The 13,054-nt window shown below is 46.6% G+C and overlaps 1 protein-coding gene across 1 annotated transcript; it reads left to right on the plus strand.

The window, feature by feature from the left end:
• The first annotated feature begins 2,858 nt into the window (after positions 1-2,858).
• Positions 2,859-4,647, plus strand: LOC119091216 (neuropeptide-like protein 31). Its single transcript, XM_037213862.1, has 2 exons — positions 2,859-2,894; positions 4,104-4,647. Exons 1-2 carry the CDS (start codon positions 2,889-2,891, stop codon positions 4,446-4,448), a joined length of 351 nt encoding a protein of 116 aa, XP_037069757.1. The 5' UTR covers positions 2,859-2,888; the 3' UTR covers positions 4,449-4,647.
• Positions 4,648-13,054: the final 8,407 nt, after the last annotated feature.

Genomic DNA, 13,054 nt, shown 5'->3' on the forward strand with positions numbered 1-13,054 from the left:
CATTATGTTAAAAATGCTTTAAAATTCTATCCATTATACCTTACTATTGTCGCAGCGGCACGGACCACTGCAATTATTAAACGCGACTGGTCCCAACGCTCCACCGGTGTAGATTTTTAAATATGTCCCAAAGCTGGCACACTCCCTTTAAATCAAACGCATCTCCATTTAGGAAATGTTACGCAGGTTCCCATTTCAGAAAAATGTTGTCCGAGAATTGGACTTTAACCTTCCCAAGAGAACACTCCAGATTCCATCTCTGGGTTTCAGTCACGTTTTATGCAACAGGGCAGTGCTGGCGTTAGAATGTATTGCTAAAATTCACTTTGCAAAGCTGCTGGCGCCGAACTGGTGACAGGCAAGCGTGTGCCTACGTTTTGCAAATGTAACGACGTTGCTTTGATGGCTTTGTAATTCTTTGCGGAAAGCTGCAAAAATATTACAAAACATTTGAAAGATACAGAATTTGGCCAGCTATCGCTCAGTCCGGTAGAACTGTAACTGGTCTTTTGCAGATTCCAGGTAAGTCATGCCTGGTCCGTTTGGACGGGTGATAACGCAGCGCGGTTTGCTTCTTTTGCGTTTCTACTGGGAGTGGCAGACTGTAGAACGTCGAAAGATACATACAACAATACTTTTATTGCGGCGTGGAAAGTTCCAGTTACGTAGCTAGCCTAACAGCAGGAAGCTAGGACTGTCCTAAAATGTAGGCAACCTTCACCTTCTGCAGGCGGCTATTTCAACCCACAGCCATTGGGTTAATGCAAGCATTGCTCAGAAGGTGGGGGACATGATCTCCTGGCCTCTCCTTTGGCCTCATCCCTCATATTTGAATGCTATTTATCAGGATGCGTCTAGTTTCAGGCAAACTCCATGCATGACACCACAGGCACTGATTACGCACAGAGATGAAAAATCCTCTGATGAGTCCATAAATGCACGCGCCGAGCGCATCGAACATGGTCAGCCGTGCTGACGCACCCAATGCTGGATGCGACTGGCTGGATTACGGGCCGGTGGCCAGCAGCCCGGACGCCGGCGGCCAACGGACTCGCCGAATTTGTGAGCAGGGCCCATTCTACACAGCGAGGCTACGCACCTTTGCGCGTTGATTGGCGTCGCACACATCATACGTCACAAATCACAACCAATACAACGATCAATGAAATGAATGGGACAATGTGTGTCTTCCATTGCCCTAGCCTCACTCACTTGTCAATACAGTACGCAGCTTCTCGTGCACCAATTGCGCAATAATTATCGAAACTGAAACAGGGGTAGCGATGAGTTTGTCTGTGTATGTCTGAAGAGCATGCATTTCACGAGCACGGTAATAGGACTCTCACATATGATATGCTTTATTCTCACCCTCACCCTCACTATGATTGGCATAAGTTCTCAACTTTATTTCTCATTAAGGCTTTTGTTCTCTCCGTTTCTTCATTTCCTCCAATATCTGTACCTAAGTGCAGGTCTGTGTGAAAAAGGGAAAAAATTCGTCTCAACATACGGCAACAATCAACATCCGATGGGGATAAAAATTGAAGCACTTTAGAAGTGCGCTTAGCACGTTTGCTGAAATGTGAACAGTTCCCGGACAATATCTTAAAAATTTGTTCTCGTAGAAATGTTGCTGCAACAACTGACCATACCTCACGTTTTAGCAACTGCTTTTCTTGCTTGCGCGCAGCGTCACACATCCGGCGCGGCGATGGTTGTGGGATGGAACATGGTTATTGTTAACAGGAATCCGACCATAACGTCCAGGCAGCCACTTTGGTATTTATTCCGTGTTGATGCATGATGTATCCACTTAAGACAGCAACACACCACATTCAAGAATGCCTCTTGTTTCTTGAATGCGGTTATGTCGTAGTCGCAATTGTGACGCGTTCGAAAAGTGTTCGTGCTGATGTACAATGTAATGAAATGGCGGGGCCAGCATCGTAGCAATGGCGGGCTTTTGCGGCTAGATCACTACCTGGTTGGGGTAGGTTTGGCTGCGAGCTGATATCATTGAGAAAAGCTGCGTGTCTAATCCGAAACAAACCACTCTCATTTCAGTGCCGGAGAACCTGGTCCAACGGAGCATAGTTCGCAATTTTTCGGGGGGGGGGGATGAACCGGTGAAAAATAACATAGCCAACCCCCAGAATATGTCAATAATCGGACTTCCATTCACCCTGATTTGATGTTCCTTTCTGGGGGGTGGGGGGGGGGCGTTGCCCAATTACAGGGAAGTGACCGTAGCCCCCGTCCAACTGAACAGAAATTGACGTCCCCCCCCCCCCCCCCCCTCCCACCGTCCAATGCAAGAGGCGCTCCGACAAGCAGCACCTCTCCACTGCATCTGTTCAGCGGGGATGGTGATGATATGGTTGATGGTGATCATGGCCTGGGTCGGGTCTGTGTCACATCTGACAACCTACATTCGTTAATGGCTGGTGAGCAAGACGAGAAGAACATATCCGCAGTTCGCCATATTCTTCTACTGCGCATGCATCTGAAGATAACAGCGCGCCCGTCTACAGCCCAGCCACCTCCCGGGCCAAACGGCGCCCAAAAATAGCCACTACTGCATACCACGACTGAGACAGGCTATGACTTCCTAAGCATGAGGGAAATTACATCTCTGATTTCATAGAGTTGCTAATACCGGCAAAAAAAAAGCCCAACAAAACTTTCCGTAATTTCCGCCCGCTCTCCTAACCTGACACCGAAATCTCTGCACCGTACAGGCGGCGACAAATTTTCCTGGTGCGAGAAGGCGTGACCCGCCATTTCCGTTGGTGCGCTATGCGTACTCTTGGGGTATAAAACTGGCTACTGCTCCATGGCTGTCACGGCATTCGCACTCCGGCGCCACTCACCGCTACACCTCCGCAGTCATGAAGGTAAGCATCGCTTTGCTCATTGATCACATCGCGCTAAACCACGTCATAGCCGAATCGAGTTCCCCTTGTTCGTCATGGAACAGGATTGTTCGAGAAAATAGGTGCAATGTCGTCGTCAGTATATAATTGCCATGAACGTCACGCACGTACCATGCCAGTTGGCACCACATAATGCCAATAAACAGCTAAAAGTGCTAATAAATAGCTAAAATATGACTCATAGCCGCCAGTCAGCTCGAAATTGTTGCTGTACTGTTCGTTTTGCATACTAAATATTGCTTGAAGTCCTCGACAAAATTCACTATGTTTTTGGCATGAACTCATGCCTTTTCTTACGCTTTTAATTGTTTTGCCGTTTATTTTCGATTATGAACAGGACGCAGTATGCCCGTTGTGCTTATGATCTTCCTCGCATGAATTCGTGCATCATAAACAGCTAAATCGTTATGCTGTAGTCATTTGTACCTTACATGAGCACATAGGTCCTCTGTGAGTTTGGCGAGGCTGGACATGTACGAATCTTACTGGGCTGTGTGCAAATCACGAACTTCTCAGTAATAATGCCTGCTACCCAGCACCGTCGACAACGAACATGCCATGAAGCACCTTTATATGGTTTGAATTATATATCTATCCATACATATAAGTTCTATGAAAATATTAGAACATTTTCAGCCGACATAGCTTGGACATGGCAACAGTCATAATTTCATGATTCAACACGACCTCTCTGTGCATAAACAGGGCAGCTTGAAAAAGTACAGAAGCCACGCAACGAAACATCCTTTGACCCCGTATGAAAATGCTACTTTATAATTTGCAAAAGATATATAGACCCCAAATATTATATATATATATATATATATATATATATATATATATATATGTATTATATATATATATATATATATATATATTTATTTATATATATATATATATATATATATATATATATATATATATATTATATATATACATATATCTGTGTGTGTATGTATGTATGTATATGTATACTGTACGTATCGTATGTGTTTCTGTAATTAATGTTGCTCTTGTGGCAGCACTGTAATTTTTGACGGACTTACTTGCCGTCGCTCCATCTAATACAATATTTGCGAAAGTGTGATTCAATGAGATAAAATCAACGGTGCATCGTAAACATTTCCATGCGCTCATGTAATATTTATTACGCTGCGTCATCCTTCAAAGCTGGTTATCCTGCTGTGCCTGGTGGCTACGGCTACTGCCGGCTACCTCCGCGGGCTCGGCTACAGCGGCCTCAACGGCTTCGGCTTCGGCAACCTCGGTTACGGCGGCTACGGAGGCGTGGGCTACGGAGGCTTTGGCGGCCTCAACAGCCTCGGCTTCGGCAACTTCGGTTACGGCGGCTACGGAGGCGTGGGCCTCGGAGGCTTCGGCGGTCTCAACAGCCTCGGCTTCGGCAACTTCGGTTACGGCTACGGCCGCCGCTACGGCTATCCCGGCTTCGGCTACGGCTATCCCGGCTACGGCTACGGCTACCGCTACGGCCATAAATACGGCTATGGCCACTGATGCAGACACAAATACATATACTGACTCTAATACCAATGATTTTTAAAATATATTTGTCATGACGCGTTACCGATGACGACGGTTTTCCTGTGCTGCTTAAGTGCTCATCCACACTGTCTTCGCACCCGGCGGACAAGTCTGCTTGTGCATATTGATGCAATGCTTAAATTGTTCTGCATGGCTGTTGGGTTGTGCAACTCCCTGCTGACCTGAAATAGATCAGAATGATAGCAGAAGGCCATGTTTTTCCTTAATCCAGCGCCGAATTCAACTCAAGTGCCCGATGTGCGAGGATCAACAGCGCATACAGTCGCGAGTGATGCACGTCTCTGAGATGGGTACGCAGCGCACCATCCGCCACCCGTCAAGTCAGGCTGGTACCCATTACTGACACTGGATGAATACTGGTGGCTTTGGATGAGTCTTAGGAGGCTGTAATTTGCTGGCTTGGATATGACTACTTGAACCCTTTTTCATGATTTTGTATGCCTATTGCATGATACTAATCCTACTGAACGTGCATTGTCTCAGGTTATGCTTCTTTTAGTTTGCTTTTGCTCCCTAGCTGGAAGTGCCTTTACTTAAATTGATGTTTTCTGGGTGTAACATACGGTGTGTCGTGCAGCTAGAATAGAAGGAGGGGCACTTCTGGTTGCCTGTTCTTGGGTAACAGCTTAGAGAATTCACTGTGCAGCTAACTGACGTACAGTGTACAAACAAAGATGGCCAGCATCACTGCCGGACGAGGCCTCACTTCTCACTGCACGGCGGGTAGCTTCACTATGAGGCTATTGAAGGCATCCCGAAAACGTTTTCGAATTTCATTTTTACCAGCATCACCACAAAATTATTGTTCAAAAAGCAGCTTTTTAAGGCCCAGCAAATCTGAGCCGATAAAAGATAGCTACTTTGACCTTTATGTTCGGTCGTTGTGCTTTGTCTTGAACCGTCGCCATAATTCGACACGAATATCCCGTCGTTTTTCTCCCAACGCTCCCGTGTTGAAATCACACCTTTATAGAGCTGGTTTTGTTTGGTTGGATCAGAGTCCTTTCGGTCAGTATTAACCATTTCAAGACTACCAGGGCCCCCACCAGGGGCACTTAAGCCCACTGATGGCTGATGTATGCAGCTTGCCCCTGACAAACAGGGCGTCGCAGTCATGCAGGTAAGAAGAGGGTGAAAAAAACAACTGAGGGTGTTGTAGGGCTAAGAGCACAGGAAGAGAACAATTCGGAGAAACTCCTGGTAAAAATGAAGACACTAAATGTATCAGCGAAGTATGACGCAGCTTCGTGCCCCTTAACTCCATTAGTATTTGGGGGGGGGGGGGCACAATCAACATCGCTCCCCCGCCCTCTCCAGTTTGTTGCCAGCCACGCCTAAAGTTAAGAAGGATTACATTTAGACTAAGTGAGCACCATAATTTTCCATGTTGCATATTGTGCCAAACTTTTTACATCCAATTTTTACCAGAGGCGGATCCGGGACAGATTTTGAGTGCGGTCATTGTGATCATTATTTCGAACTGTTGCACACATGTCAATTTATGTCAACCTGAACAAATGAATTCCCCCGCGATGCTGATGCTGAGAGCAGGCCGGAGCGATGGAGGTCGGAGCGGTTTACCGGCGGAGCGATAGAAGTCGGAGCGGTTTACCGGCGGAGCGATGGATGTCGGAGCGGCTTACCGGCGGAGCGATGGATGTCGGAGCGGCTTACCGGCGGAGCGATGGAAGTCGGAGCGGTTTACTGGGTGCCGGAGAATCCTCGAGGTGTTGAACCTAAACCGCCTAAAGTGAATGGCAGCAGAGCATCATTTTCGTCCCGGAGTGCCCAGCGGCAGAGGCGTGCTGCGTGTGACGCTGCGCTGTGAGAAAAGGGGTTAAAGAGAGCAAGAACAAGCCGCAATCAATGACGGTGCAGTGTAGAGGAGCCATACACAATTAATAATGTCCCAAAAAATATAAACTTTTGAAAAACGTGTTTGTGGAGTGATTTACTCCTTTTTGGAGGGCTAACGAAAAGCACAGCGAAAATTCAAACCTCACATTAATTTTTGTCCACAGTGCAAATGCCCATGCGTTACCCATGTGTCTTGAAGGACACTGCTACACAAGAACATGGCCCTTTTTCTCGCTTTAGTCGAACGAAGGGAAGGTGCGCCATTCATTTGACGAAGCTGTGGTGACATTTATGGACATGTGGAGGTACTAGCAGTGTTTTTCTTGTGCCCCCCCCCCCCCACACACAACACATACCCACGAACGCACACACACACACACACACACACACACACACACACACACACACACCAACACACACAACACACACACACACACACACACACACACACACACACACACACCACACACCCACCACACACACACACACACACACTTGCATACAACAGCCGGACCTGGCAGAGGGGATCAGAAAGACAGACAACCGACTGACGCCCTTTAAAAGAATGTCGGCACAAATCTGGAATCTTAGTCGTGCAGTGCCGTATGTAACAGTGTATTTTTATCTCCTAAAATTATGGTTTGATACTCAATATGCATATAGCAACATTTGAAACAAACCCGATTCGCACCTTGATGCGTCCTTGCTCTAAGTCTAGGCATACGAGGTGTATGCAGTGGAAGCACGCGGTACCCTCCAATCCACAAATATTTTATTGAGGGCCTGAAGCCAGAGGTCACTCAAAACTCATTTGCAATTTTAGTTAAACAGTCTTGTTCGACAGGTTCTGGGCATAGCAACAAAGCGTCATACCGGGACATCATACGAACGAAAAGCACAATGACCGATTACGCAAATATGTGGACTTGTTACTTAATGAAGTGATAATGTCGTAACGCACTGTGCATATTTCTGCCCGCCAATCATCGACTGGATCTTACCCTCACGGTGTAGGACGGTCTCATGTGTTTATGCTTGTAGAAGTGCCACGGATTTCCGCTGTTTATAAACGCCGTTACGTAGGCATGTCTGTAAACAAATCGGCGTTCTATTCCCGTGGACCTCTCCGTTGCATGATCAGACGTTAGTCGATTTAGAGCCAAACGCCAGAAAGGTCAGGTCAATTTGGAGCCAAAGGTCAGAGTCCCACTAGATCAATGTTTCAACCGCGGACTCGTGAGGGGAGTTTTCACACTTTTTAAACGATTTTCAGTCTCATGTTTTTTAAAGTTTTAAAACGAGATTTTCTGATTCGGCTTTTAACACTGCCGAATTTTATCCTTTTCGACGTTTTATTCCCCGACTTTTTGTCCAGGTGCCGAGTAGAAAGCTGCACCGTCTTCTCTGACTTACTTGGAAACGTCTTTGCAAAAGCATAGATGAGCAGATTGCAATTTAACATAACCATCTAAGAATCATGCCAGAATTTGGCTAGAGCTCCCTCCTAAAACGGAACCATGCGCAAGACAGGTGTCGTAAATTTTCACATTATGAGCACTGAGGATATTCGGGAAAGCCATACATATTATGACCTGCTCTAAACCGTTCCAGAGGCATCACGTAGCAATTCATGAGCGACTGAACCGGCCCCTAGTTAAGAAAATACAAACAGACAGTCGTTCTGTAAATTAGGAAAACGCGCCGCATTTCTTTACATATTTGTCTTTAAAAAATTGTCATGTCTGCAGGACGCTGCCACTAAAATATTGCTTGTTTCACAAAGGGCAAGTCCAAACATGAAAAGCACGTAACTTTTCGCCACCCGATTATCTTCGCATTAGTAAAATAATTCTGACATCGAATTACGAGAAACAGTAACCCATAAAAAAGCGAGTGACTGGTAGAATTTGAGGAGTAAAGTCACACAGATCACTTCTCGCTGCGAAACCTCCGTTTCTCGTAACGACTTACATTGTACATCATTCGCACCAATTTGCTGTATGACTTTTGGCATTATCAAGTCAAACAGTTCTACCCACATACCCCTCGTAAGTATTTGCATGACAGTGAAATGTGCTATCATTTAAGTATCATCATTTTTCACGAGGTCTTTCATGACATGCATCTTCATCATCAGCAACACCAACGGCAGCAGCAGCAGCAGCGTCTGTATCACCATCGTCATCATCTTAATCGCCATTATTATCATAATCGTCATTACCATCGTCGTCGTCGTCGTTGTCACCATCACCATCATCATCAAGGGCATCAACTGGAATGTGAAGGTTGGTCAGAAAAGCGCGCATGCAAAAGCCTGAATCAAAACACATTGTCTGAGACGGACAACAAAAAACTTCATTGCGGCTGACAGTCCAAGACAGCTTGTCATCAAAGCAGCCTTGGCCTAGAGCTCTGACGCAGGTTGGCGGGTATCTTTAGCAGAACACCTTGCTCTTGCCAGTTTTTTTCGTCTAGTACCGCTGGCATGCAAGGTTCGCTTTGCCGTGCAGGTATTGTGCAAATCCTGGAATTTCTCGGAGGAAATGTCCAGATTATTCATGGCTCGCTCATAACGCAGAAACGCCAGATGCCTCACACAGGCAAGTACAAGTATATCCGAAAGATGACGGCCAACACCAGTGTGATGCCATTCCGAAATTGCTCATTTGGCAAACCAAAAACCGATGTAGACTTATTTGGTTCACGGTTGGTCATTGAGGAAAATTTTGGTCAGTTTTTGGAGAAGCAGATTCGGACTATTTTGTATTGCGACTCGTGGCCATCTTTTTAAGAGTATGCGAGTAAACGGGCAAAGATTACTGTTCAACTGCGACCAGGGTGTCGCAGGATCAAATAAAGTCAAGCGACATGATGTGATCCACGCCAGCAAATCATAGCCAGAGCTAAGCAAATGCAACGTGAATAAGAACATCAGCTTTGTATGCAGCACCACTGATGAGCGCTGAGCTGAGAGCTGAGAAGCTGAGCTGAACGTCACGCTGAACAGAGGTAAATAAAGCAAGGACAGTCGTACTTAAGTTCCTCGGGCAATAGAAAGTTGTGACATGCCAGTTAATTAAGACACACTACCCTCTGCAACACACACGGGAAAGCTTCCACCATATAAAACTGACTCGTTGTTTTATCCGCATGTTGCCATCTGCTTCCAAAGAAAAACATTGCACAAACACATCAGTGGGCGTCTGTCAAAACCGATCGCAAAAGGCGACGTAAATATATCACCACACGGAAACCACAACACGGGGTTATCTGTTAAGCCACCTCAAACCAGAATGCTGGGAAAATTACCGGCAATGAAAGTAGACATTCCCATTCTCCCAACAATTATTCTACTCACGTAACCAGCGATCCTGCGAGGTGAGTGCCGCTTAAACCAAACGTAGTTCGCACGCGTCGGTCGCGACGTCATAGGTCAGCACTTACTGATGAGCTCATATGCAGCGCACCTCGTAGTTACGTCTCTGTCTCATTTTCACGCACTTCGCAGACATGCTATCAAAATGCCGTGGTTTCTCCGAGCCAGTATGGATTTCTACGTTTGTCACCGCATCGTAACAATAATTTCGTAACTACATTGGCGAAATATCAGCAGATCGTATAGCTCTAATTCTACCATGGGTGAATGTATTCGCAGTTCGCCAAGAATGTACTATTCTGCGTGAAGTCAAGCATGATTTTTTCAAGACGTGTTTGCGACGCAGCAAGTTTTCTGTTTAAATATTTGTAACTTTGGTGGTAATAACTGCGCATGTCAGACGCTAGTATTTACATTCGCACGTAGTACGCCAGCTATTAACAATGGTAACTGCGAATTATGCCGTTTGTAACGGTTAACACATTTCTTCTTCGCCTGTCGTCGGTTCTAGACACGGAAATTGACTTGCTTATAAGTGAGCCTGTTGCGCCAGCTTCTGCCCCACTTTTCGCCAAATAAAGGAAAAACATTATGTGCGGCCTGTTAAGATCCTACTTCTGAAGTTACACATACACCTTCTCATCCGTGCCGCTGCGAACGCCAAGAAGGGCAGAATGTATGGGGTGCGGCGTCATGCATGGCGTTAACGGCTTAAACCCTTTGTCGTCTGGGTTGCTGCGAAAACACCCCAAAACCCCAAGATGTTTCAGCTTATAAGAAATTTTATTCAAGTACAGTTTATAAAGGACACACACACGATACTAGAAGACAATTGAACCTGCTGAGAGGTTTTAAAAATCATGAGGTGTCGTCTGGGTCGCTGCGAATAAACAAAAAGTCCAAAATATTTGAACTTATGACAAATTTTAAGCAAATGCAGCTTAGAAAGGACTCACATATGTAGGTAAAGAATAGCTGAGCCCACTGACTGATTTTTTCTACGAGGCGTCAATAAGTATGTCGATTGGTGGTACTGTAAGACTTGAATTGTTCCCTCCATACATGACCATTTTTTTCATGTCCTTCCTTATTTTTGGAGGAAAGAAATTGGTCACAAAAAATCCATGTCTGTCTCTGGCATAAACACCTTCTCTAGAAACAGTATGTATTTGAGGCTGCTGGCTGTTTTTCTTTTTTTGTGTTTCACAAAAATAAATTATGAGATCTGAGACGGAAACAGACAGAGGGAAGTTCTCACGAAATCGTCCACAATGGGTGTTTAACAAGTAACCAATGGTTGGGTACAGATGTTTAGCTCATAACCAAATCGGTCAATTTTTGGACACAGTAGTCATATACACATCGGTATCAGCGCGGACAAAATTTTGAAATCGCTCTCATCTCTCATCTGGCAACACTAGTTCACGCAAAAGTATGCATGTGTGAATTTCTGAAAATCGCTGGTCAAACATGCGCAAACATCCTATTTCATGCCTCTAAGACCCATGGCTGGATTTAAGTCTATCATACAACGATAAATGAGAGAGGATGCAAAGTACACCACCGTCCCTCGTATGTGGGCTTTAAGGTTCCCTCGCAATGAAGCAGAGCTTTTAATTCCAGCTATACCTCCGGCAATGAGGCAACAGCGGCACTCTAAGCTACTTGGCCACGAGTATTACCTGGGACAGGCGGTCGTGCGGTGGGGTCACGCACTACGTGCAGCGTAGTAGTTGAGTTTGGTGTTCACCATACGATAACGCGAGCCCTCGTGTCCTTGGTGACAGTCGGTGGCAGATAAGACGTACAGTTTTCCCGGAGAATGCGCGCTGGTCCCTCAACAAGTTTGCGTAGCATGCTGGGCCCAGGAAACAGTGGGTCACATGCAGATCTGAGTGCGGACAGGAAGCGGAACATTCCCTCTCCTAGAGATCAGCGCGAGAACGGGAGGCGCGGACTGCACACCTTGAGAACCAGTGCGGGGACTGCACACCTTGGAGCACACCGCACGCCCCCGGCCATGTCACGACGACAGTGGTGCCGATCGTGAACCCAGGCCCCCCTGCATCTCCCCCACCCCTTCGTCTGCAGAGTGAAAGTGACTGGCCGTTCGCTGGCGTTACAAATTTGCACAGTGCTGAGAGATTTCCTCTGACAAAGGGGGCTGGGACTCGGAAGTGCTCGTTTCCCACGGCACAGGGCGGCCCGATGTCGATGCGGAGCCGAGATAGCCCAGATGCCTGCGCGGGCTGCCGGCGCGCGGGCCAGGTGCTCTCACCGCAAGCATGACCACCGACCGGTGCCCCTGTGCGGTCGGCCGCTGCTTCCAGCCCGCGAGCACTGCTCTGGTCTTGCACGGCCCCGCAGCCGTCCCCACTGCGTCACGCTCGCCGTTAACTGGCCGCTTCAGTGTACGTGTTAAAACTGCGGATTGTAGTGGCCACTATCATATAGCACCGGCCAGCTGCGTGACACTAAGCACGAGTCGAAGCACTGAAGACTGTCGAAAACAATGTTTTCTGGCAATTGACCAAACGTGGTCAGCCTGCCTTGTACGGCGTTTTGGGGCTCTCATCGACTGACCAGGACAGGTTTGCTGGCAACTGCCCGAACACTAGGTCAACCTGGTCCGCTGACCGCGTTGTGTAACTAACGTAATTAGCATTAAGCGTACGGTACACTATGAGGCTGATTGCTAGTTGTGTGCTCTATCCTCAACTAAACTGGGTTTTTCAATATTTTTGTTCAAAATTCGTGACAGGAAAGTTCATGCGGTGAGGAAGGCAATACAATTGGTTGCATCTTTGGGCTGTTTCCACTGGTGACAACTGGTATCATGTCCAGTAAGTGATAAGACGGACCGCTGCGCCGACTGTGGCGACGCCGGCAGCTGCCCTACGTCTGATGGACGGTAACTTGTATGAGCTTTCCGCTCTGACATTTTACATGTGATCTTTCAACATTGAGTCTTAGTATTACCTACTTCACCTAGTTTTAGTTTCACCTACTTCGAACAACTTTTACTTGCGTCTGAGTCACAGTGTCGTCAAATCGTCGTATCCGTATTCCCATCACATTCCTTTAGTTTGGCTGCAGTCTGAATCTTGGTTTCAAAAATTATTGGGCGCAGTTTTGAATCGGTATCATTGCTTGCAGATGACGACAAATTGAATGATTTTGGAGTCCGAAATCGAGCACGAGCGCGGCATGGCTCAAAACCGTACATAGTATGAAATGGTCCTCTTGATCACCTACATAAACGGACGCATCTTAATGAGTGCCGAACATTGGTCCTCAATATCTCAGCGCTATTTTCTAGCATGCA

The sequence above is a fragment of the Pollicipes pollicipes genome, unplaced genomic scaffold (assembly GCF_011947565.3).
Source record: "Pollicipes pollicipes isolate AB1234 unplaced genomic scaffold, Ppol_2.1 Scaffold_3447;HRSCAF=4054_pilon_pilon_pilon, whole genome shotgun sequence".
In the NCBI taxonomy this organism is placed as follows: Eukaryota; Metazoa; Arthropoda; class Thecostraca; order Pollicipedomorpha; family Pollicipedidae; genus Pollicipes; species Pollicipes pollicipes.